The following is a 24,377-nucleotide window of genomic DNA, read 5'->3' as shown; positions in this document are numbered from 1 at the left end:
TATATATATATATATTTTTTTTATTATTCTTTTGAAATATGCTTCCCGGCATAATCATTGCTACTTTTTTTTTTTTTCTTTATAAGGCCATCTGCAAGGCTGAGTTCGTGGGTGAAAACCCAGGCGAGTCCGAGAGAAGACGGAGGAGGTCTTTAGGTGTGAGTTGACAAACCTTGATTTTGTCAATGACATTCAAAGGCAGCAGCAAAGGCAAGCAGACGGATGAGATCTTTGGGTGTGAGTTGACAAACTTTGATTTTGTTGATCACATTCAAAGGCAGCAGCCATGGCGGAGGTGCAGAAGCAACCAGAGCTTGAGACAGAGTGTAAGGCGTCGAGTTTGAAGACCGGCTAGTCGTTTGACAGCGGTCAATGAAGCTCTTCGTTGATTTTGATCATGGTGGCCAGAGTGACGAGCTTGAGATTTGTTGGCAGCGTGAGGAGACAGAGGAAGAAGCTCCACCATCACCATTGAGCACAGCCTCGCAGACCACCGATTTTCCACGACCTTCGATCCAGTTCACCACAGCGGGCTTCCTGTCAGAGGGAAAGGAGAAGCTGGAGGAATTGCAGCACAAATATGAGTGTACAAATTCCGGCGGCAGTGCAAATACTTCTGAAGTTCCTGCTTTTTCACTTTTCAACCAGTACTTGCGTAATCTGCCCACGGCTCCTTCACAAAAGAGAAAGAAGGAACCATCCTTGCTTGGGGACAGACCATTTGGAAATCGGATATTCCTCTGAAGAACAGTTGTTTCCTTTGTGGTTGGGTTGTATTTTAGAACCCTCCCAGTGTCCTCCCTGGAGAAAACCAATTGCATAAAGTTCCTCCTCTGGTACATTGGCATAGCTGCACTCCAAATCACAACCGTCTTCGTCGTCATCGTCCTCACCGTCACGGTCACGTGCCTCGTCGTCGTCTTGGAACGGAGGGTCCAATACAGAAACAGGACTGCATTGTTCCTTCTCTTCCTCCTCCTCCACTTCTGCTTGGGACTTCTTCAACCCCTCCTCTTGTTTGTGGAGACTAGGGGACGTCACCGGCGACGTGAACTCCGGCGTCCGGCTGCCGGACGGAGGGGGGGTTGGTTGGAGGACGAAACGGAAAGGGTTTTCGCAAAAAGCAATAAGCTTTTCACAATTACAAGCATAATCTGTATCGGCTGTGTCCTCCTCAGACTGGCTGCAGCTGCTTGAAGTGGCTTCATTGGTTTCGGACCACACCGCACTGCTGGGCCTCCTAATGCTTATCAGAGAAGCACTTTTGTCCTCAACTTCCAAACAAGACTCAACCTTTTCCTCCACCTGATCGGAAGAAATCTTTCTCCTCCCGACTGTCGAATCCCACCGCAGAATGTCATTCACCGAGACCTGAACCCCACCCTCGCCGTGGACTTCCCGCTTTCGGGTCCGATTCCGATTCGTTAACCTCTTCAAAAACGACCCGAATAGCCCGAACCCGTGATTTTTGTTCTGGGTTTTTGGTTTAGAATTCGCCGACTGCTTCTGAATCCTCATCGCGGCTTTCACGAGCAGGGCGGCGGTTCTGTTCGGAATTTGGAGGAAGATGGCGTTTACCAAGACGCCTGAGGAAAAGGGTGGTGGGATTGGATTGATGAGAGAGAGAAGACAGCAAAGCAGAAAGAGAGAAGAAGATGGTGACTTGGGCCGAGGAGCTGCAAATGGTGACTTGGAAAGCTTTTAATGACCAGGCCGATTCGGCCGCTGGGCTTAGACTTTAAGGACTTGCTGAATTTTTTTTTTTTTTTTTTTTTTTACAGGATAGAGAATATATATTTTACATAATAACATATGTATAATTATATATATATATATATATATATATATTTTTTTTCTTTTCTTTTGTAATAAAATTGACTTTCTTTAATGAAACATTTATTTATTTATTTTGATGTGACTGTACTTGAAGTTTCAAGTTGCCTACGTACTCTTCCAGAGAAGAGATCAAGTCGTAACGTAGTTCAAATGAATGATGATTTTGATGATGATTTTGATGATGATTTTGCCGTACACAGTTTATGCTCTTGCGGGCCAGGAGCATCTTGGTGCCGTTTGCATTTTCAGCTCATGCAGGCAAGGAGCGTTTTGTTGTCGCCTTTTATGCTCGTGCGGACAAGGAGCTTTGGTCGTCGCCTTTTAGGCTCGTGCGAACGAGGAGCTTTTCTTTGAATTTGTCAAACAATCTTAGAGGGGCATTCCTTGCAATCTTCATAGCAAGGAGTCTTGACTGAGTGATTGAAGAAGTCTTTGGGGAAGAAATCGCGCATTGTGATGGCAACGGACGATCTTTGTGTCATAACTTCACCATCCTCAACACTTTCATGTAGCTTTGAAGGTTGACGGTAGCGGCTTTGCCCCCTTTCCGATTGGTGAACTTGTGGAGTAGACCTATGTTTCTTGTGCATTTTCTTTGGAGTGACATAAGTCCACCCTTCAACTTCACTTGATTTAACTAACATGGTTTTGGAACATGCCCCCAGCGGTTGAGGTGAAGATTTTGAGTTCAAAGAGCCAGAAGTGACGGTGGTATAGTTTGACTTCACCACATCATTAAGATCTAGCTCGATGAGCCCTTTCTGATCCAACTTCATGATGAGATCTTTTAGCACAAAGCACTTTTCCGTCGGATGACTAATGAAGCGGTGGAATTTACAGTACCTTGGACTGTCAGTACGGTTCATATCTTCTGGCCGTTTGCACTCAGGTAGGTCGATCACCTTTTTGTCAAGCAAGTCCTTCAACATGGCAACCACGTCAGAGTCGGGGAATGGATAAGTCTTCTCTTCAAGCTCCTTCAAAGTGCGTCTACGTATCTCTTGATCACGAAAAGCTTCGGTTTGAATTGCCTTGCTTCGTGTAGGGATTTTGACTGGAGTTGTGTTGACCGTCATTGCTTCCTTGGTGGGTTTCCACGTAGCCTTATCCACCTTTGGCCCCAAAACTTTGTCATTCTTGTAGTCGGCGATCTGTTCTTTCTTCCCATGACGGTTGATGCTTAACTCCATGTCATGGGCGCGGGTGGCTAACTCCTCAAATGTTCGTGGTTTGATGCCTTGAAGGATGTAGTGTAGTCCCCACTGCATGCCTTGAACGCACATCTCAATGGCAAAGGTTTCAGAAAGCCGATCTTTGCAATCCAGACTTAAAGAACGCCATCTATTTATGTAGTTGACGACAGGTTCATCTTTCCACTGTTTCATGCTGGTCAGCTCTAGCATGCTTACAGTACGACGAGTGCTGTAGAAACGGTTGAGGAATTCCTTTTCTAGCTGGTCCCAACTGTTGATAGACTCAGGTTCGAGGTCAGTGTACCAGTCAAAAGCGTTACTTTTCAGCGAACGCACGAACTGTTTGACGAGGTAGTCTCCCTCTGTCCCAGCATTGTTGCAAGTCTCAATGAAATGGGCGACATGTTGCTTCGGGTTGCCTTTTCCATCGAACTGCATGAATTTTGGGGGCTGATAACCCCTTGGCATCTTCAAAGCATCAATCTTCTTGGAGTAAGGCTTTGAGTACAGTACGGAGTCATGCGAGCTTCCTTCGTACTGTGTCTTGATAGTGCTTGCAATCATCTCCTGTAGTTGCTGGATAGAGAGAGATCCCATGGATGTCGTGGCTTGGTCTAGCTTCGGCTTCTCTTCGACTTTCTCCACTGGTGGCTCCTCCTCTTCGTCGCCTTCTTTCTTTAATAGGCCAACCATTGGGTCGACTTTCACGTCGAGCAGCGCATCTAGTTGGTTGACAAGTGCGGCAATCTGCAAGTCTTTCTCTTCCACAGTTCGTGTGAGCTTTGCGATTGCTTCATTCATCTGAGATAGCTGCTCCTCGATTGAAGTTGCTCCCGTGGTCATGACTTGCATGGTTGTACTGCTGCTCGAATCAGCGTCGGAGAGTAGGGACTCTGAGTATTTCCTCGGGCTTTCCCCCCTTGATGCCCTTAGCGAGGCCAGGGTGATCACAGGCTCGTACCTCAGGTGCTCTTGTTCCTTTGACAGAGTTAATGCAGGGGCGGAAGCCGCGGCAAAAAAATCTCTTGCCTTACTTCGGGTTATGATGCCCGAAATATCACCACTTGCGGCGATGATGTTTTTGTTCTTTGCTTTGATTGCAGGAACAGCTTGATCCTTTCTTGATGCCATTTGCGTTTTTTGATGATTTGAGGATAGAGATGAGAGGTAGAGATTGTCCCACCGGGCGTGCCAAATTTGTAAACACGAGAAATTCCTGAAACAAGCGACAAGAATACGTGTACAAAATATATATTTTTTATTAAAGATTTTGGGGTTACAATCTATTTGTAATTTGGTCCTCTGATTCTATCTTCGTAGGGTGTAGGTTTGTGGATGAGTTGCTGATCCAAAGGGCCGTCGGGGGCTTGATCTGAGGATGAACAGTTGATGAATGAATCTTCAAGGGGCGTTGGGCTTGATCTTGAAGAATGGTGGGAGTTTTTCAAGGGCCGTTAGGGCTTGATCTTGAAGGTGAACGGATGAGCGGATCTTCAAGGGCTTTTGGGCTTAATCTTGAAGAACGATTGGATGTGTGGATTTGTTGAGGTTGTTGATCCAAAGGGCCGTCGGGGCTTGATCTAAGGATGAACGGATGATGAATGAATCTTCAAGGGCCGTTGGGGCTTGATCTTGAGTTGGTGGAAGTTCTTCAAGGGCCGTTGGGGCTTGATCTTGAAGGTTGATGGATGATGAACGATGAACACTTTCTTCAAGGGCCGTCGGGGCTTGATCTTGAGTTGGTGGAAGTTCTTCAAGGGCCGTTGGGGCTTGATCTTGAAGGTTGATGGATGATGAACGATGAACTCTTTCTTCAAGGGCCGTCGGGGCTTGATCTTGAGTTGGTGGAAGTTCTTCAAGGGCCGTTGGGGCTTGATCTTGAAGGTTGATGGATGATGAACGATGAACACTTTCCTCAAGGGCCGTCGGGGCTTGATCTTGAGTTGGTGGAAGTTCTTCAAGGGCCGTTGGGGCTTGATCTTGAAGGTTGATGGATGATGAACGATGAACACTTTCCTCAAGGGCCGTCGGGGCTTGATCTTGAATTGGTGGAAGTTCTTCAAGGGCCGTCGGGGCTTGATCTTGAAGGAGGATTTGACGAAGAACGAAGAGTGCTTTCTTGATCCTTCGGGATTTGCTTGAGAGCTTTAGAGTTTCAAAGCTTCTTCCTTTCTTCCTTTCTTTCTTTCTTCCTTTCTTTCTTTTCTTCCTTATGAATGCCTTTGGCCTCCTATTTATAGAATTCCAAAACTTGATTTTTGGATTTAAATAATCAGATGAAATAAATCATTTCTGCCAGGTATTGACACGTGTCATATTTGATGACTTTTCCAATTTATTTCGATTTTTCGTTGAGGCACACGCTACATGTAAAATTTATGTGATACGTGAGCGCTGAAATTTTAATTATTGGTCAACATTTATTTCACCGAAATTTTGATGTCTACAGTTTTCTGTTGAATTCGTGTGTAGAGTTCTGGTGTTGTATATATGTGGCTCGGGTGTCTCCCACACCACTACGTTCTCCTTGTTGTCTGCCATTTTCGGTGGTGTTGCTTGGGAATTTCTCGGAGCTTCTTTCTGATGGTTGGCTTCTCTCTCGTCGACTGTCTCTTGTTGTTGGCTGTGTGCAGGTGGCGCCTGTGGAGGGGATGATATGCGGTGGATGGAGGATCGGGTGGCTGGCTAATTCTCTAATCGACGATGACAACCACAGTGGATGGTTCTCAGTTGTTCATTTTTGTTTGGGCTTCATTGTTGTTGGGCTCTTTTTCTTTGTTTTCTTTGTTTTTTTTGGCCCGTTCTTTGTTTGTTTCTAGGAATAAATTGGGTCTTTATTTGGCTTTTAAGTGTGTTTGTTTTAATAAAAGTTCGTCGTTGGTGATCCTTATGGGACCCCACTTCCAAAAAATAAATAAATAAAATAAAAAATAAAATAACAAAACATCGCCGATATTAATTTTGATGATATAAAAAATAAATATAAAATTAACATCATGAACTTGATTAAAAGTTCGTTTGGTTGCTTTTAAATAATTTAAAGCACATACCAAGTTCTAGTTCTAATTAAGTTGTAAGTTCTAACAAATATTTTCGATTAAAAGCCCTATGTAGATGAGGGTTTTGACAAAAACATACAAAACGGCTCTAGCAATACAGTAAAATAATTTAAACATGTAAATTTTCTGCCCGAAACCCTAATCAAACCCTAATCCACGGCTATATAGCTAATCACCTTCTAATTATAATAAATTAGTGATTCCCTTGACTTGTCATATGTTTGTCTTTTCTCTTTTGTTTAATTCAAAGGACTTGTCAAGTGTTTGTCTTTTCTCTTTTGTTTAATTCAAAGGACTTGTCAGATATGAAGTAGTATTAATCGAGTTTACGTTTCAAAATTGGCCAAGTACAACTTGTCGTATGTTTGTCTTTTCTCTTTTCTATAATTCAAAGGACTTGTCATATCTGAAATAGTATTGATCCAGTTTACGTTTCATAATTGGTTTAAGTATAGAAATCTTTGTCTGTTTTCTGCTTTCGGTTTAGGCCACACACTATACATCGAATCTGACCACGACTTCCTGGCTGCAATCTTGAGTCCCAAGTATCAAAGATTAGTCTAACGATTTCCATCCACCTAGTCGGCCGGCAGTATACAGAGTCTTGGACCAGGCAAATGCCACTTTTCCTTGCACCATCCACCTAAACCCTAAACCCTACATTGAATCTTACCACGACTTCCTGGCTGCAATCTTGAGTCCCAAGTATCAAAGATTAGTCTAACGATTTCCATCCACCAAGTCGGCCGGCAGTATACAGAGTCTTGGATCAGGCAAATGCCACTTTTCCTTGCACCATCCACCTAGTCGGCAGTATACAATGTCTTGGACCAGGCAAATGCCACTTTTCCCTTGGACCAGGCAAATACCACTTTTCCTTGGACCAAATAAAAAAATTCTTGGAGCGGGACGTAAAATAAAAACTTGATTCACTTAAAGGAGTTTTGCTCCAATAGTACTTACTAGGAGTAGTGCCCTCGCGTTGCTGCGGGATTACAAAATGTGAGTATAATATAGACAGATATGTAAAGAATGATGAAGTTTGAATCAAATGTGTATAAGGGCTTGTGAAAATAATGGTATTCAAACGAAAGTCTGTATAAAAGTGAAGGAATAGAAAAATAAAAATATGACACATACCATTTTTTTGCTTTAAAATTTGGTCTCATTGTTTAGGTATTTTGGTGCAAATGGCAGAATTAAATCAAACATATTGAAAAGTGAAATGATGTGTAAAAAGATGGATCCAATATATCGAGTTTGGTGTCTCTTTACAATACAGAGACACAGTTTGCTGATGTATTTTAGTTCAATCATCACTTCCATCTTTTCTCTTTAGAGGAATTGGTGCTACCTATTTATACACAATCACTTTCTTCTTTTGACCTATTGTGAACACATGGCTAACCGGTTGTTTGTCCAATGAAAGGTTTAAGCTGGACACATATAAGTATAAATGCAGGTACTCTGATTGAAGATATACTTTATACATATGTCCAACTTAAGTTATCAATGGTCAAGCAAGGAATAAGGCTTGTATTCAGATTAGGTAAAAAGAAGACAGTCGGTATGTACATTGGTAGTAACCAATTCCCCTGAAGAGAAAGGTTAGTAAATATTGAATTTAAATGAAAACTCAGCAAGAAAGAAAATTAGGAAAACATACCATTAAATCATTGTATTGTGATTGAGGATTTAGACGATACCTATAAGAGGTTTTCTGTAAGCTTAACCATACAACGAAGAAGATGAATAGAAATTAGTTTTTTAAGCTGGTTTTTTTGTTTATATTTTTATTTTTTATGCATGAGCAAGAAAAGGGTAATGTATCGTAATATTAGTGGATTAGAGAGTATAATAAGAAAAAGAAACAAAACCTTTGTGGGGAGTGATGTAATCTGTGGTATACCTGCAGCAAGGTTGTGTAATCAAATTTAGTTGCGAACATTGGGAAATATAACGTAGCATAGTTAATGGTTGTTGTAGTAGTCGTATAGAGAAAATTGTGCTGCTTCAAGAGTCGATAAGTATTAAAAAGATGCAATTTTTTTCTTATAGTTGGGTAGAAAACATATACCTTAAACTTCTCAATGTGTTATTTAGGAGTGCATTAAGGATTCAATTGAATTTTACTTCTTTTTTTTTCAATCTTGCTCTCAGTTGTGCACCCATCTGCCTTCCAATCGTTACCATTTGTTCATTATTTGTATAAATGAAAATTAAAAAGGTATAATACTCTTAAATGAAATCCCAAAAAATAATTGGGTAAAAGCATTTTAGATCACTTCAATTAAATCTTAAATTGAAAAGAACACTTCAATCTAACTAAAAGTACACAAAGAAAAAAACAAAGACAAAAAAAATGTTTAACTAATCTAGAAGCCAAAATGATCGCCCAACCTCAGTAAATTAATAATAAAATTGTAAACCCATTTAAATTCACAGGAAAATCAAAAACTTGAAATCGGTAAACATTGTACCTTGAAAGGGGTATATGCACAAAGCTCTTCGAGACTGATCCGAATTCTGACATTGGAGATTAAAGTAGAGTCTGATTATCAAGGTTTTGCAGCAAGGATCGTAAAATACATTAGGATAAAACACTTAAAACGCAATTTATATGTTTAGACAAAACGCTATGAAATCAAGGCTTGAAGAAATTTGCCCCTCCTCTGAAGATGGAGGGAGGGTGCAAATAAAATCCAAAGTTATTTCGTTGCGCAGCATTGATTGAAACCAATAATGAAGACAACTGGAAAAAAAATAAGTGGAAAGCACACTGAGTTTGTCTTTTTAAAAAATGACTAAAATCTGAAACAATCATATACACTGATAAGAGCATATTTAGGCGACTTACTTAGCTTGTTTTCGTGCATTTATATTGTTAATTCCTACTTGTTTTAGTAGTTTAAGCCATTTTCGTGTGTTTTTAGGTTCATATGGCTAAGGAAGCAAAAAGATGCATTTTGGAGCATTTTGGAGCAAAATTGGGCTTGGAATGGATAGCATATGCTTGGAGCCAAAGTGTTGGACGAATTTGAAGGCCTTGTATGCACTTTGGACATAAAACAAAGGGCCTAGCCCAATCAAACAACCCTTTGAGCCATGCAAAACCTCTAGCCCAATCAAACAATCCATCAAAGCCATGCAAAACCACCATTCACACACACATGCACCCAAACAAAGCCCTTGCTGTGCCTTCCCCTTCATTTCCAGCATTTCCCCTTTGCATTTCCACCTTCCCACTTCATCATTGCACCATATTCTCCCTCTTTAATCCACATGTATTCATCATCATTCGCCCTAGCTGCCACTCACATGCATACACATGCATCACAACCCCAAAACCATCAAGAAATCCCCCTTGCAGTACCTACCCTTCCCTTTCCAGCTTTTCCCTTTGCATTTCCCTTTCATTTCAGCCACATGTATCCTTCAATGCAGCCACATTCTCCCTCTTTAATCCACATGTATTCATCATCATTCACCCTAGTTGTCACTCACATGCATTCCCTTCAATAAATCAGCCAACACATGCACCCATCACCCAAAACACCTTCCTTGCCGTGGCTTTGTATTCCTATTTGGCAATTCCAGCTTTCCACCAACCAACCTAGCTGTTTTTCACATGCATTCTCTTCATCATTGCAGCCACATTCTCTCACATTCTCACCCATTCTTTCCCTATAAAACCATGCAATTCCATCACACAATTCATTCAATTCCAAACCTCCATTCACCACACAACAACAAACACAAAAACAGCAAGATTGTCGTGGGTTCCCTTCCAATTCCAGCAACCCCTCTTCTATTTCCACCACTCCCCAACCCTCCAAAACACTACCCAACCATTCCCATTCATACACAATGCACACCAACAATATCCTTAGACCTTGTACTACAACAAAGAGGAGGAGAAAGGCCTAAACGTTCATACAATTCAAGTTTGAGTTGTTGGAATTTTTAGGTGTTTTCTTTTCCTTGATTCCAATGTTTAATTTCAATTTTCTTTGTCTTGTACGTATGAGGAACTAAACCCCCCCTTGGCTAGGGGGGATTCGAAATACATGTTTATGCTTACAATATGATTTGATTACTTCCAATTGCGTTTCATAAGTTGTGGATTCAATTTGTTTAACTATTTGATTGATAACCTATTTATGTATGTTTATTGAGAGTGCACGCTTAATTTTCATGCATGAATATGACGCTAGAATATAAGCAAGTTTCACCTAATAGTTATGAACTTATATTCACAAGTAGTGGAGGTTGCTTATAAACAATCGCGTTAAGTAAATTCTTGGCATAAGTTTCATGCAATTCATAGTAACGAATGCCTCGTCAACACTTATGGTTTTCAAAGAACTTAATGATTCTTGTTTGTATCTCTATTATGCAATTCATGTAGGGAACTTGTGGGGAATGTTTTGGGTTGTCGTATGCAATCATCCAATTCATTAACTTAAGGAAAACTTGACGGTTAATTTAAACGGACCTAATTAACCCGGGCTGTTGAGAATTCATGGTTTATTGAAAAGCAATTAGAAATCATTTTGTATGCAAGTATAACATGTGTGGAGATGAAACCCTTAGCTAGCTTCCCATCCATTCAATTCCATCAAATTCGTATTTACAATTTGTTTTCTTTACAATCTATCCATTTTAGTTTAAATTCGTCCAAATCCAATCCCCATTTACTTTGTTGAGTCATAGTAGTTAGAAATCAATTTAGTTTGTGTTTTTAGAATATGGTTTAGTTTGGTGTCTTATATTGTGTTTTTACGTTTTTGAGTCAAATCCAAGTGATTTTGCAATCCCTCCTAATCCCCGGCCTAGAACGATCCCTACTTATATCTATAATACAATTGTCAAAAATAGGGTTTAATTTGAGTGCGTATAAGTAACGCATCAAATTTTGGCACCGTTGCCGGGGATTAGCAACTTTGCTAATCTCTTGGATTGTTTTATTTTCTTTTGTTTTTATTTTATTCCAGATTCTTAATCTTGTTTTGTTTCTTGTTTTAGGTACTAGTTTATGAGTCGGAGTTCTCATCCAATTCGTGAACATATCTCGAACTTTGACGCCGATTTCGAGCGAGAATTGAGACGAAAGAGAAAGAACCCAGAACCTAGCGAATCAAGTGAAAGCTCCGAGTCCGTTTCTGAATCTGAAGAAGAGAAACCCAAGACAACAGTGGGTGAAGTAGACATGGCAGCGGACAACCGAACAATCAAGGAGATTTCCGCTTCGGGATTGGACAATGCCGCACCCCTATGTATTCAATATCCTAGGGCGGCTCTAGGCAAGACCGATGAGTTCGAATTGAAGTCAAGCTTGCTGCATCATATTCCTAAGTACCATGGGCTGTCCATGGAAGATCCAAACAAGCATTTGAAGGAGTTTGAAGTTGTATGCTCAAGCATGACACCCATTAATGTTGATGGGAATATTTTGAAGATGAAAGCTTTTACATTCTCTCTTGTGGAAAAGGTTAAGGATTGGCTTTATGAATTGGCACCCGGGACAATGACTTCTTGGGAAAGCATGAAGAGAGCGTTCTTGGAGAAGTTTTTCCCTACTTCAAGAGTCATTCTCTTGAGGAAGAAAATTAGCGGAATTCAACAAAGTCAAGGAGAATCTTTTCCGGCATACTATGAGTGTTTTAAAGCCCTTGTTGCATCATGTCCTCAACATCAAATGAAGGAAGAGCTTCTCCTTCAATACTTCTATGAGGGCCTTCTTCCCATTGAAAGGCAAATGCTCGATGCTTCGGCGGGAGGTGCATTAGTGGACAAAACTCCTATGGCAGCCAAGACCCTAATTGCAAACCATGCTCTAAATGCACAACAATATGAAAGACTTGGGCAAAGGGAACCCCCTACGGCAACAATTGAATGAGATAAGTTCTCAATCCAATATTCAATCTCAATTAGCTAACCTTACTTCTATTGTTTCTCAGTTGGCCGAGGGAATGAAGATTCATGGACCAAGTGTGTGTGGCGTGTGCTCTATGCAAGGACATGCCAACGATCAATGCCCTAAATTAATTGAGAATGGGGGTTGGGAATCTGCCAATTTCGTGGGTTTTGGGAACCAAAATCAACCACGCCATGATCCATACTCGAATACCTACAATCCGGGGTGGAGGGACCATCCAAATTTCAAATGGCGGGATCCTCAACAACCCCAAGGAGGATTTAGGCAGCAACCACCGGGCTTTTATACAAAGCCATTCGTCCCCAATCAAAACCAAGTGCAATCTGCCCCAACAACCTCAGGTATGTCTTTGGATAATGATCAAGTTGTTAAGTTACTTACTACTTTGACGCAGGAAGTACAAACTCAAAATAAGGAGAGACAAATCCAAGACAAACGGGTGGCCAATTTGGAGAAGCAAATGGGTCAAATTGCCGAATTTATGGGGCAAATTAGAGAACAAGGCAGATTGCCTAGTTCAACCGTTATGAACCCAAAGGGAGGATTTGAAACCGCTAAAGCCATCATGTTGAGAAGTGGTACACAGGTTGGAACGAACTCAAAAACATCCAAATCAAGTCAAGACGAGGAGGACAAGTTGCTGCAAGAAGAAGCACAGGGAGCAAAGCCCACGGCCAAGGATGACCAAACCTTGCCGAATTCATCTAGTCCTCCTAAACCATCCCAAACCACCAAGGTAAGTCCTAATTCGACTTTTTCTAGTTCTATTCCACTAAACGTGCCCTTTCCTGACAGGTTTAGGCAATCATAGAAGGAAGAAGCCGAGAAGGACATTCTAGAGATCTTTCAGAAAGTTCAAGTCAATATCCCGATCCTTGATGCGATTAAGCAAGTCCCGAGGTATGCTAAGTTTTTAAAAGAACTTTGTACAACAAGGAGAAGGATTTCGAACAAAGAGGTGGTTCAAGTAAGTGAAAATGTCTCTACTGTGTTACAAAGGAAATTACCCCCTAAATGCAAAGATCCGGGTAGTTTTACAATTCCGTGCGTTATTGGTAATACTAAGTTTGAACAATGCATGTTAGATTTAGGTGCTTCAATCAATGTCATGCCATATTCCATTTATGCATCTATGAATATTGGTGAGTTAAAACAAGATGGTGTTATAATTCAATTGGCCGATCGTTCTAATGTTTATCCTAAGGGAGTTCTTGAGGATGTTTTAGTGCAGGTCAATCATCTCATCTTTCCTGCAGATATTTATGTCTTAGAAATGGGGGATTCGAGCCATGCTCCATCATTTCCACTCTTGCTAGGCCGTCCGTTCATGAAAACAGCTCAAACAAAGATTGATGTGGCCAAGGGAGCATTAACAATGGAATTTGGTGGTGAAATAATTAAATTCAATGTTTATAACTCTATTAAGAATTCTAACGATAGTCATTCTTGTTTTGTCGTAGGTGTGCATAAGGACAAAGGGCCGAAAGGATCCACACTTACCACGAAGGATGTATCAAGCACCACCACTGGAGAAGAACTTGAAGTGATTGCCCTACAACCACCTAATATGGCTGAAACTTCAAATGGGAACATTGTTGATAGGGCTGCCAATTTTGAACCTTCACTACAATATGCTAGTAAGTCTCTAATCCCAATTCCGATTCCCATTTCAACTAATATGTTGTTACCTTGTTTGGTGCAGGTACCCAATCAATTTCAAAGTGGTGGGGGCTTTTACAGGGACTTTAGGAATCCAAACGGCAGAATTAGGGAGGATCACTATCCCCTCCCATTCATTGAGCCGTACTACGAGAACTTGATTGAGCATGTTGTGGAGGAGATCCCATTGCATGCTGTGGGCCCTAAGTGAGAAAAGAAGGTCTCGTCCGGCTGCAAGACGTAAAAGAAAGCGCTACTTGGGAGGCAACCCAATACAGTGAATAAAACAAAGCTTGTTCATTGATTTCCGAGAGATTACAAGTGGAAAAAAAAATTGTATCTAACAAAGAAAGAGAAAGATGAAGCATTCACAAAGGTTGTGTACGTGAAGCCCCACTACGTGGCAACACTCTGGGAGCAGGAGGCATCGGAGCAAGAGGCATCGGAGCGAGAGGCATAGGAGCGGGAGGCACCGAAGATAGATCATTCGAGGCCCCAATCCTTGATGGAACGCTAGATGACGCAGGAAAAAGGTACTTCTGGAAGAAATATGCAAGCCTTTGACGGTCACTTTGAATTCGATTTTGAGATTCTTGCATCTCATCAAGCTTCCTCTTCATGCCTGTCGAGTAATTATTTGCAAGCACGTGCAAACTTCTATTCTCGTGCTTAAGCTGTTTGATCTCTTGCTTGAGATTTTCCACCTCTGCCATCAATGATTCAACCTGACGGGAGCGAGCAAGTAGGCGTTGGCCCATGTTGGACACAGAGCCCGCGCACTGAACACTGAGAGCTAGGGACTCTTGAACGGCCAACTCATCGGACCGTCCTGAATGCAGCTGACTATCTTTAGGAGTGAGGAGGTTCCGAGCTACTATCATAGCTGTTGTTGCATCCGTCATCACAGAGTCTTCACCTGTAAGAGGGCCATTAGAAGATAAGAAAGACGGGCACCATACCTTACCCTAACGCGGCGCGACCGGATCACTGCTGAGACTCAAATCTAAGCAAATGTTCGATGGGTTAGATGAGTTAGCCATTTTTCAAGAAGTTAAAAGAGAAGAGTTGGATGGAGTAAAATCTCAACGGGCCAGAGACGATTTTCACGAATGGGCAATCTTCAAGGTGTGCATGTTAGAGGTGATCGATCATCTCTATAAAAGGAGAGACGACACAATCACCGATTCAGAATTGAAGAGACACCACTCTTCAAAGCTGGATTTTCCTGCGTAAAGTTCGCCAGCTCTTCAGACGCAATCCCGGCTTTTCAGATAAAGCGTGCAAAGTTGAAGACGCGTTGAGGCCAAGAAAGCAACTACACACTTTTGCTGACAAGCGTGGGTGACAAAGCCGAAATCCTGGCTTTTCAGAAAACGCGTGCCACTTTATCAAAAGCTCTCTGACAAAGCTGAAGACACGTGGAGGACATTGCCGCATCCGCACTACTACTTGCCATTACAATTCCTATATACATCAACATTCATGGCAAGGCATACACCCAAAAACGCATGACTTTCCTTCTCGGCCGAGAATGTAGCTGCAACCAAACCTCTCAAACATGCTCAGTTTTCTTTTTCTCTTGAGAACACATATTCAACCATTGATGTATCCCCCAAAGAAGATACCAGATGCCTGAAGTACAGATGAGGCAAGAGGAAACGGTGGATCGAAGCATGTGGAGACAAGCGCAACAAATATATGTGCTGATTCATTCGCTGCTTCTGCAAAAGCAAAAGTATCTCATATCATCAAGGGCGAAAGCAAAGGTATCTCATATCATGATATTTCCCTGTCCTTTCCTTTGTCCTTGTTATTACTCGCATGGCAAAGTAAAATGAGCAATCAGCCGGCACTTGGAGTCAGTCTTCCGATCTGGAACCGACTACCTGGAATCTATTCCCTGGTTGCTTACCTAGTGTTGCTCTCGAGTAGTCATCTTCAAAGGTTGATACACTTCCAGAGAAGGGACCACATCTACTTGAAGAACAGCTAAGACGAGTGACGAGGAAACATCAATCTTGTGGATAGTCAGCAAACGCAACAACTGCATATGTTGAGTTATCCTCTAACCCTCTTCAATACGAATTGGAAAGATTGAACAAAGAAACCGGCCATCACCTCCACCTCGTGCTTGCCTGCCATGTGTCAGAATCCTCCAGCTCAGTTCAAGATTAGCCTGTAGAAAAACTCAAGATCAAGCCTCAATGCAATCACCAAGGAGAAGCTGGAATTTACACTCCATAACCAGATTTGCGTCCCTAAACTCTTCTCTTTGTTTAATACATTCTGCCATGTTTAGTATGTTTAGTTGTTGTTTATGTGTTTACTTTTGTTTAGTGTGAATTTAGGCTTAAAACATTGAGGACAATGTTTGATTGAAGTGTGGGGGGGGGGGGGGGTAGCTAAGTATGTTGATGCAAATTCGTTGGATTTTATCACCCATAACTTCAAGTGTTGTTCCTTGCTGTTTTAAAATGTTTTTAAGCTGATTTGGAGTGTTTTAGTGTGTTTTGTTTTATAACTCCGAAAATCACATAAAAATTTGAAAAACATGTTTTGAAAAGCCTAAAAAGAGTGTTTTGAGTCGTTTTTGTGTGTTTGTGTCTTAGGATACCTTCCAACGCAATGATGAGGATTTGGTTTTTAATTGCATGACTGTTAAAAAGAGTTATAAACATGGAGAAAAGTTTGATTTACTCTTGGTATATGCTTGGTTATGGTTATAATATATGACTTCACATGCAATCATAAAAGAAAAATTAGTTTTTGTAACATGCTTGAAGAAAGAAACTCAAACAAACGCTACAACCTTGTGAGACTTGAGCCTAAACGTTATTTGGAGAGTTAAAATCTGTGCATTATTGTTTTCTAAAGTCGTTGCATGATCTCATTATTCTTTGCTTGGTTACTACTTAGAAGGCGTTTCATCATATAGTTCCAAATGCTAGAACTCATGCCGATTTCATTCAAAGCATATTATTGATTTGCATAACACATATTCAAGAAGAAGTTGTGTAGTGACCATCACCAAAGCCAAATTGCCGTGTATCCTACTTAATTATATGTTTAAGTTAACCCTATTGAGCCTTGTTAAGCTTACATTCTTTGTTAACCCACACTATCCTCATCTAGCCTAGTTTAGGACAGTCCACACCCTTGTTCTTAAAAGATAGTGAGCATGACTTAAATGAATTCCTTTTGAGTTACATTATGAAAGAATATGAGTGAGGGGGAGAGAATGTTTGTTCTTAAGTGTTTATGTATGTTTTGAGATTCAAAAGAAAAGAAAAACAGAAAAGAAAAGAAAGAAAGAAAGGAAAAAGAGCTTAAAAAATGAAAGAATGAGTGATTAAGTGTTGCATATTGAAGAAAGGGTCCAAAACACCAATTCTGACCCTAAATTGTCTAAATTCTCTCTTTTTGTTCAAAAGTTGAGTTTTCATTCAAAAGTAAATTCTAAGTTGATTCAAGTGCTTTGCTCACTATTTCCTTAAGAACCTTTGTTTTCCATATCCCTTCTTTGTTATCCACACGCCCCAAGCCCCATTACAACCCGTGACTTCAATCTTGAGTGTTATGTGTTTCAATTTGTGGAGTTTGAACTTGGTATGAGCATATGGTGTCACTGGTTCTCGCATCTAAGTAGTAGCATTCCATTCATGAGATCATACCTAAACATGCTTATTAACTTCAGAAATTGCTTCCATTGAGATACATATATGTGAGTGTTCGTTTTCATGTTTACATCAACCTTCTCACATGTAACTAGATTAGGGTGTGTAGTTAGAAAATCTGAATGAAAATTGAGTGCATATCTTGTAAGGAATTGAGCAAATTCTCTAAAGCATGTTACTACATTCAAAACATGGTTTTAAATGCTTAATTGTGAACTAGTATGTGGTGACTATGATTAAGAATGTACTTAAGTGTGAAGATGACTAAAATCTGTGGAGATAATGATTTTTTTACATGTCATGTGCATTAAAAATCCATGAGACCATTGTTGGAAGGTGTAGGTTGTGTTTTGTTCATTTTGACTAGTTTCGTGTTCTTTTGTTGTTTTGTTTTGCTCGAGGACTAGCAAAAGCTAAGTGTGGGGAATTTGATAGGAGCATATTTAGGCGACTTACTTAGCTTGTTTTCGTGCATTTATATTGTTAATTCCTACTTGTTTTAGTAGTTTAAGCCATTTTCGTGTGTTTTTAGGTTCATATGGCTAAGGAAGCAAAAAGATGCATTTTGGAGCATTTTGGAGCAAAATTGGGCTTGGAATGGATAGGATATGCTTGGAGCCAAAGTGTTGGATGAATTTGAAGGTCTTGTATGCACTTTGGACATAAAACAAAGGGCCTAACCCAATCAAACAACCCTTTGAGCCATGCAAAACCTCTAGCCCAATCAAACAATCCATCAAAGCCATGCAAAACCACCATTCACACATACATGCACCCAAACAAAGCCCTTGCCGTGCCTTCCCCTTCATTTCCAGCATTTCCCCTTTGCATTTCCACCTTCCCACTTCATCATTGCACCACATTCTCTCTTTAATCCACATGTATTCATCATCATTCACCCTAGCTGCCACTCACATGCATACACATGCATCACAACCCCAAAACCATCAAGAAATCCCCCTTGCCGTACCTACCCTTCCCTTTCCAGCTTTTTCCTTTGCATTTCCCTTTCATTTCAGCCACATGTATCCTTCAATGCAGCCACATTCTCCCTCTTTAATCTACATGTATTCATCATCATTCACCCTAGTTGTCACTCACATGCATTCCCTTCAATAAATCAGCCAACACATGCACCCATCACCCAAAACACCTTCCTTGCTGTGGCTTTGCATTCCCATTTGGTAATTCCAGCTTTCCACCAACCAACCTAGTTGTTTTTCACATGCATTCTCTTCATCATTGTAGCCACATTCTCTCACATTCTCACCCATTCTCTCCCTATAAAACCATACAATTCCATCACACAATTCATTCAATTCCAAACCTCCATTCACCACACAACAACAAACACAAAAACAGCAAGATTGTCGTGGGTTCCCTTCCAATTCCAGCAACCCCTCTTCTATTTCCACCACTCCCCAACCCTCCAAAACACTACCCAACCATTCCCATTCATACACAATACACACCAACAATATCCTTAGACCTTGTACTACAACAAAGAGGAGGAGAAAGGCCTAAACGTTCATACAATTCAAGTTTGAGTTGTTGGAATTTTTAGGTGTTTTCTTTTCCTTGATTCCAATGTTTAATTTCAATTTTCTTTGTCTTGTACGTATGAGGAACTAAACCCCCCCCTTGGCTAGGGGGGATTCGAAATACATGTTTATGCTTACAATATGATTTGATTACTTCCAATTGTGTTTCATAAGTTGTGGATTCAATTTGTTTAACTATTTGATTGATAACCTATTTATGTATGTTTATTGAGAGTGCACGCTTAATTTTCATGCATGAATATGACGCTAGAATATAAGCAAGTTTCACCTAATAGTTATGAACTTATATTCACAAGTAGTGGAGGTTGCTTATAAACAATCGCGTTAAGTAAATTCTTGGCATAAGTTTCATGCAATTCATAGTAACGAATGCCTCGTCAACACTTATGGTTTTCAAAGAACTTAATGATTCTTGTTTGTATCTCTATTATGCAATTCATGTAGGGAACTTGTGGGGAATGCTTTGGGTTGTCGTATGCAATCATCCAATTCATTAACTTAAGGAAAACTTGACGGTTAATTTAAACGGACCTAATTAACCCGGGGTGTTGAGAATTCATGATTTATTGAAAAGCAATTAGAAATCATTTTGTATGCAAGTATAACATGTGTGGAGATGAACCCCTTAGTTAGCTTCCCATCCATTCAATTCCATCAAATTCGTATTTACAATTTGTTTTCTTTACAATCTATCCATTTTAGTTTAAATTCGTCCAAATCCAATCCCCCTTTACTTTGTTGAGTCATAATAGTTAGAAATCAATTTAGTTTGTGCTTTTAAAATATGGTTTAGTTTGGTGTCTTATATTGTGTTTTTACATTTTTAAGTCAAATCCAAGTGATTTTGCAATCCCTCCTAATCCCCGGCCTAGAACGATCCCTACTTATATCTATAATACAATTGTCAAAAAGAGGGTTTAATTTGAGTGCGTATAAGTAACGCATCATACACCAATCACAACAACTGAAGTTTCCTTTGTTAAACAACGATTAAGATGTAAAGCAACCACAAATACCAATTAGAAGCAACGCGAAAGAACAACAGCAACTCAACCTATATCAGATTATGTTTCAAACATGTACAATTGAGGAAAAAAAAAAATTACACACATGGAAAACCAATTTATTTGAACCATCATAAACACAACAGATAAAACCAACTTGGCAAGGCTTATTTCAAATAAAACACAAAGTAAGAATCGAAAATTACACATAGTTGTTGTAAACACACCTAAGCTCAATGTGTCTGTTTTATCAATAATCTGAAGAGGTAGCATATGAGCAGGCTCCAAATTTAACAAAAAAAATTGTCGCAACCTGCAGATTTGCAAAAAAATAGAAACGAAGATTTGACATTTTACTTCAAAGGTGAAAAATGCAAAAGAAAGGATACAATGAAACAAAAGAAATTATAGATGATAAAAGTTTGAATTCCGAATGGAGAAAAATGCTAAATTAAGATAAAATGCAGTGAGCAATATCTAGTCTCTGTTACTAAAGTATTTCATACTGATGAAAAGCTTAAACTGGAACAATGGCTTGGTTTCTCATATTTTTTGTTATTTTTGTTTTTGTTCACCAATGTTAATATACAGCTACTTTAATCATGTTGCATAAAAAATATAAGCATTTTTATACATCTCACTTAAATAAACAATTTGATCACAAATTTTGCAAGATATCTTTAAAAACTATGTTTGCAGTATAGTTGTTTGCAATATTTTCTCCATCTGGAATCAAAATTTTGAGACCTTCTTTTGATGTAACTCTAGATAATGCTACATATAATTGTCCATGGGTGAAAACAAGTTCTGGAAGATATAAACCAACTTGTTTCAAAGATTGCCCTTGGCTCTTATTAATAGTCATTGCAAAACACGGTTTAATTGGGAATTGACGTCTTTTAAAAATAAAAGGCCACTTATTCTCTATTGCTGCAAGAGTGATTCTCGGAATGAATACTTTGTGACCAATATTTTTTCCAGTAAGTATTTTAAGCCTCTACAATTCTGCTAAATAATTGAGTCATAATTAATCTAGTTCCATTACACAAACCTAAAGACTGATTTAAATTACGTAATAGCATAATTGGCATTCCTATCTTCAAAATTAGGTTATGTGTAGGTAAACCATTGAAATCCAATTTATTCAAAAATTCAACAGGATATAATGTTTCCAAATTTTCAATATTCCCATTTGAAGAACACAAAGAATCATAGCTTAGAAACACATGTTGTTCTCCAGGTAACAAATCTATTATATAATTATTTATATCTGCAACAGTTGTGTTTTGAGGTGTTATAATAGCACGTTCTCTCAAATAGGCAAAATTTTCAAAAGAATTTTCAAAATTGGGATAAGTTGCTAAAAAAATTGATAAAATTGGATTTCCAAAAGAATGAACTATCAAATCTTTAGGTATTTGAATCAAAAATCTGTCTTTATCATCTGAACTATTTTCACCAATTTTTCCATCACCTATTTGTAAAATCCAATTTGCGAAATCACTGATTTTTTTTCTTTTCATCAATGCTTAATCCATTTTTTGATAATCTCATGTTTTCTGTTAAATAAAAAATTTTAGAATGTAACCACAAATAAGAACTATTCAAAGAAGCATTTATTATATCTTCTTTGCTTCTCCAGGTATAACAGGTAATATTTGGTGAAAGTCACCACCTAATAAAAGAGTTTTACCACCAAAAGGAATATTATTTTGTAATCCATTTAAGTGGGACATAATGTCAGAAAGAGATTTATCTAATGCCTTAAAACAATGTTTGTGATTCATAGGTGCTTCATCCCATATAATTAGATCTGTTTTTTCGATTAATGTAGCAAGGTGAGTTTTCTTTTTTATTGCACAAATTGAAGAATCAGTAAGGACCAAGGGCATTTTAAATCTGGAATGTGCTATTCTACCAGCTGGTAATACTACTGAAGCTATTCCTGATGATGCCACAGCTAAAACAATTTTTCTCTCAGATCTAAACTTACTTATAATAGCATCCCATAAGAAAGTTTTCCCAGTGCCTCCATGACCATAAACAAAAAATAGTCCACCTTTTTTCTTGTCTACAACATCTATAACAGAATTATAAATAAGTTTTTGACCTTGATTAAGTTGTGATTTTAAAAGTGTGTGTTTTTTTGACAATTCTTAACAATCATAATTTAATTCTTCTCTTAAAAGTTTATTTTTAATTTCTAACATTTTTTTTGCATCAGGCATTGGTAAATGATATTTGGGCAAAGAACTTGATGCATTATTAAAAAGTAATTCTAACTCAAACAATACAAAATTTTTTAATTCATCCTGTGGTATGATCATATCAGGAATTGCAAAATTTTTTCGCAAATTGTACAAAATGTCATCATACATGTTTTGCCAATGAGTATCAAAAAGAATTTGAGGATTTCCCACATCGCAGAACGTAACAAATAATTGTCTCAATTGAGGGGAAGAAGCAACATTTACAGCACTTGATAAAGCATCAATCCATTCTTTATCATCTCCTAATAATCCCCATTCTTTATCATCTCGTAATAATCCCAATGATTGACAGGCAGCATGATATGAAGGATGTATAATACCATTAACAGTTCTTATATCATCAAAGCTTAATGCACCTTTTTTCAAATTCAAAAGCATTTGCAAATAATATAATTCACCAAATGCAGGATGCACATATGCTATTCTACCTATTAAACCTTTTTGTTTTCTTGGTTTCCAAATTTTTTTCCTCGTATCATATAAAAAATTTGAAGGAATTTGTGCATAAGTGAGTGCGCGTGCTTCGCTATAAATTTTATTAATTTCAAACCAACTTGTTAACATTGTATGGTCAAAAGCATTTTGTTTAAGAATTGAATGGATTGATTGATCCCCACTAAAAACAATATTTTGTTCTAATGGTAAATGCACCAGTAATCGTTCCACAGAAGGTTCCCTATGATGTATAGAATATTGGAACAATCTCCAAACAACTTTATAAGGTGATATGTATCGACAGTTTAGATACGTTAATATTTCATCATTTGGATCCTGTTGAATGACTAATCGTGCTCTATCTGAACCTTTATTTACATATTTGAACAAATATTTTATAAGCATTGATTGATAGCAAGATTCAACGTTTATGTGTGCATTATATCTTAAAAGTAATTCAGCGTTATAAGGAACCACAAAACCGTTATCAATTTTGATTCCATTTTTATGACATATTTTGTATCGTCATCACGACGCCTATAAACAGGAAAACCATTGTCTTCAAAAATTGTGTCATTTTTATATGGCTTAGGAAAGTTTTTGGAACACTTATTTTCCCACATGCAAGGAGAATTTTGATTAATATGTCCACATGGCCCATGAATCATAAATTGGTTAACAATTTCATAAAGCTGAGGATTGACAAATTTGTCTGGTAATTCAGCAGAAATAATTGAATCTATATCTGATGCCATATAACATTTAAAATCCGATTTCAACCAGATTAACATATGAGAATGAGGCAAACCTCTTTTTTGAAATTCAATTGTACAAACATCTGTTTCCAAAAATAATTGAAACAAACAAAAACCAAAAAAAAAAAAAAAAGGGTTAGCCTGATGAAGCAAAAAAAAGGAAAAAAATTTCAGATAAGGGAAAAAAATAAGTTTTTAGAAACTTACTTGCCTCAACCTGTCCAAAGGGCTTTCCAGATTTAATGAAATCGAGCATATCATCAAGTTTCATTTTTTAATATTCTACAAATTATATCAGGCCTGTCCTCAGGCTTGTATCCTGGTTTTTTTTCAAATTCTCTTATGATTTCTGACCACTTTACATTGCATGTAAACGTTATGAACAAATCAGGATGACCATATTCTCTACAAATAGCCATAGCATCTTGATAATTATTAATCATATATCTAGGATTTCCTGTGTATGAAGCAGGTAACACAATTTTTTGGCCTAAATTGTTTGCATCATTGTCACTTCTTGACATTGCATCGTAAATTCCTTTGTAAATTTCACTTCTTAAATTTTTCTGATTTTGTCTAATATAATCCAGCCTATCTTCTTCAAGTGTTGCATATGAATCTACCAAATATTGTTGAAAAAGTCTACCACCTTTTAACAGTGTAGTTAAGTATGGATCTCTTTCTTGAATCTGGTAAGCTATATAAGCTCTCATAGGTATTCTTTGTCTCTTCGTTTTTGGACCGTTATAATTTTCATTCCATTTTAAATCTGGTCTATACCCATCTTGACCATATGGAAAAAGAATAGGATACTGAAGAGCCATAAATTTTGGATTCAATTTTGTAAGACGCTTTAATCCTTCACTTTTACAATCTACAATAATATCTCTATTAGAGTCAAATAAACCTATATCACCAACTACTAAACCACCTATTTCATCACTTGTTGGTTGATCATATTGCTTGCTATCATTTGGTTGTCTCCCTAGCAA

At 38.6% G+C, this 24,377-nt stretch overlaps 1 protein-coding gene across 1 annotated transcript; it reads right to left on the bottom strand.

Annotated features, from left to right (window-relative positions):
- Positions 1-596: 596 nt before the first annotated feature.
- LOC125470825 lies at positions 597-23,656 on the bottom strand. The gene is made up of 2 exons (XM_048570492.1): positions 23,593-23,656; positions 597-1,676 (listed from the first exon to the last, which is right to left on the bottom strand). Exons 1-2 carry the CDS (start codon positions 23,654-23,656, stop codon positions 676-678), a joined length of 1,065 nt encoding a protein of 354 aa, XP_048426449.1. The 3' UTR covers positions 597-675.
- Positions 23,657-24,377: the final 721 nt, after the last annotated feature.

Source organism: the organism of the source record quoted next, unplaced genomic scaffold (assembly GCF_019419815.1).
Source record: "Pyrus x bretschneideri cultivar Hongxiangsu unplaced genomic scaffold, Pyrus_bretschneideri_v1 Contig53, whole genome shotgun sequence".
Classification (NCBI taxonomy): Eukaryota; Viridiplantae; Streptophyta; class Magnoliopsida; order Rosales; family Rosaceae; genus Pyrus; species Pyrus x bretschneideri.
This window is presented reverse-complemented; position numbering and strand designations above follow the sequence as displayed.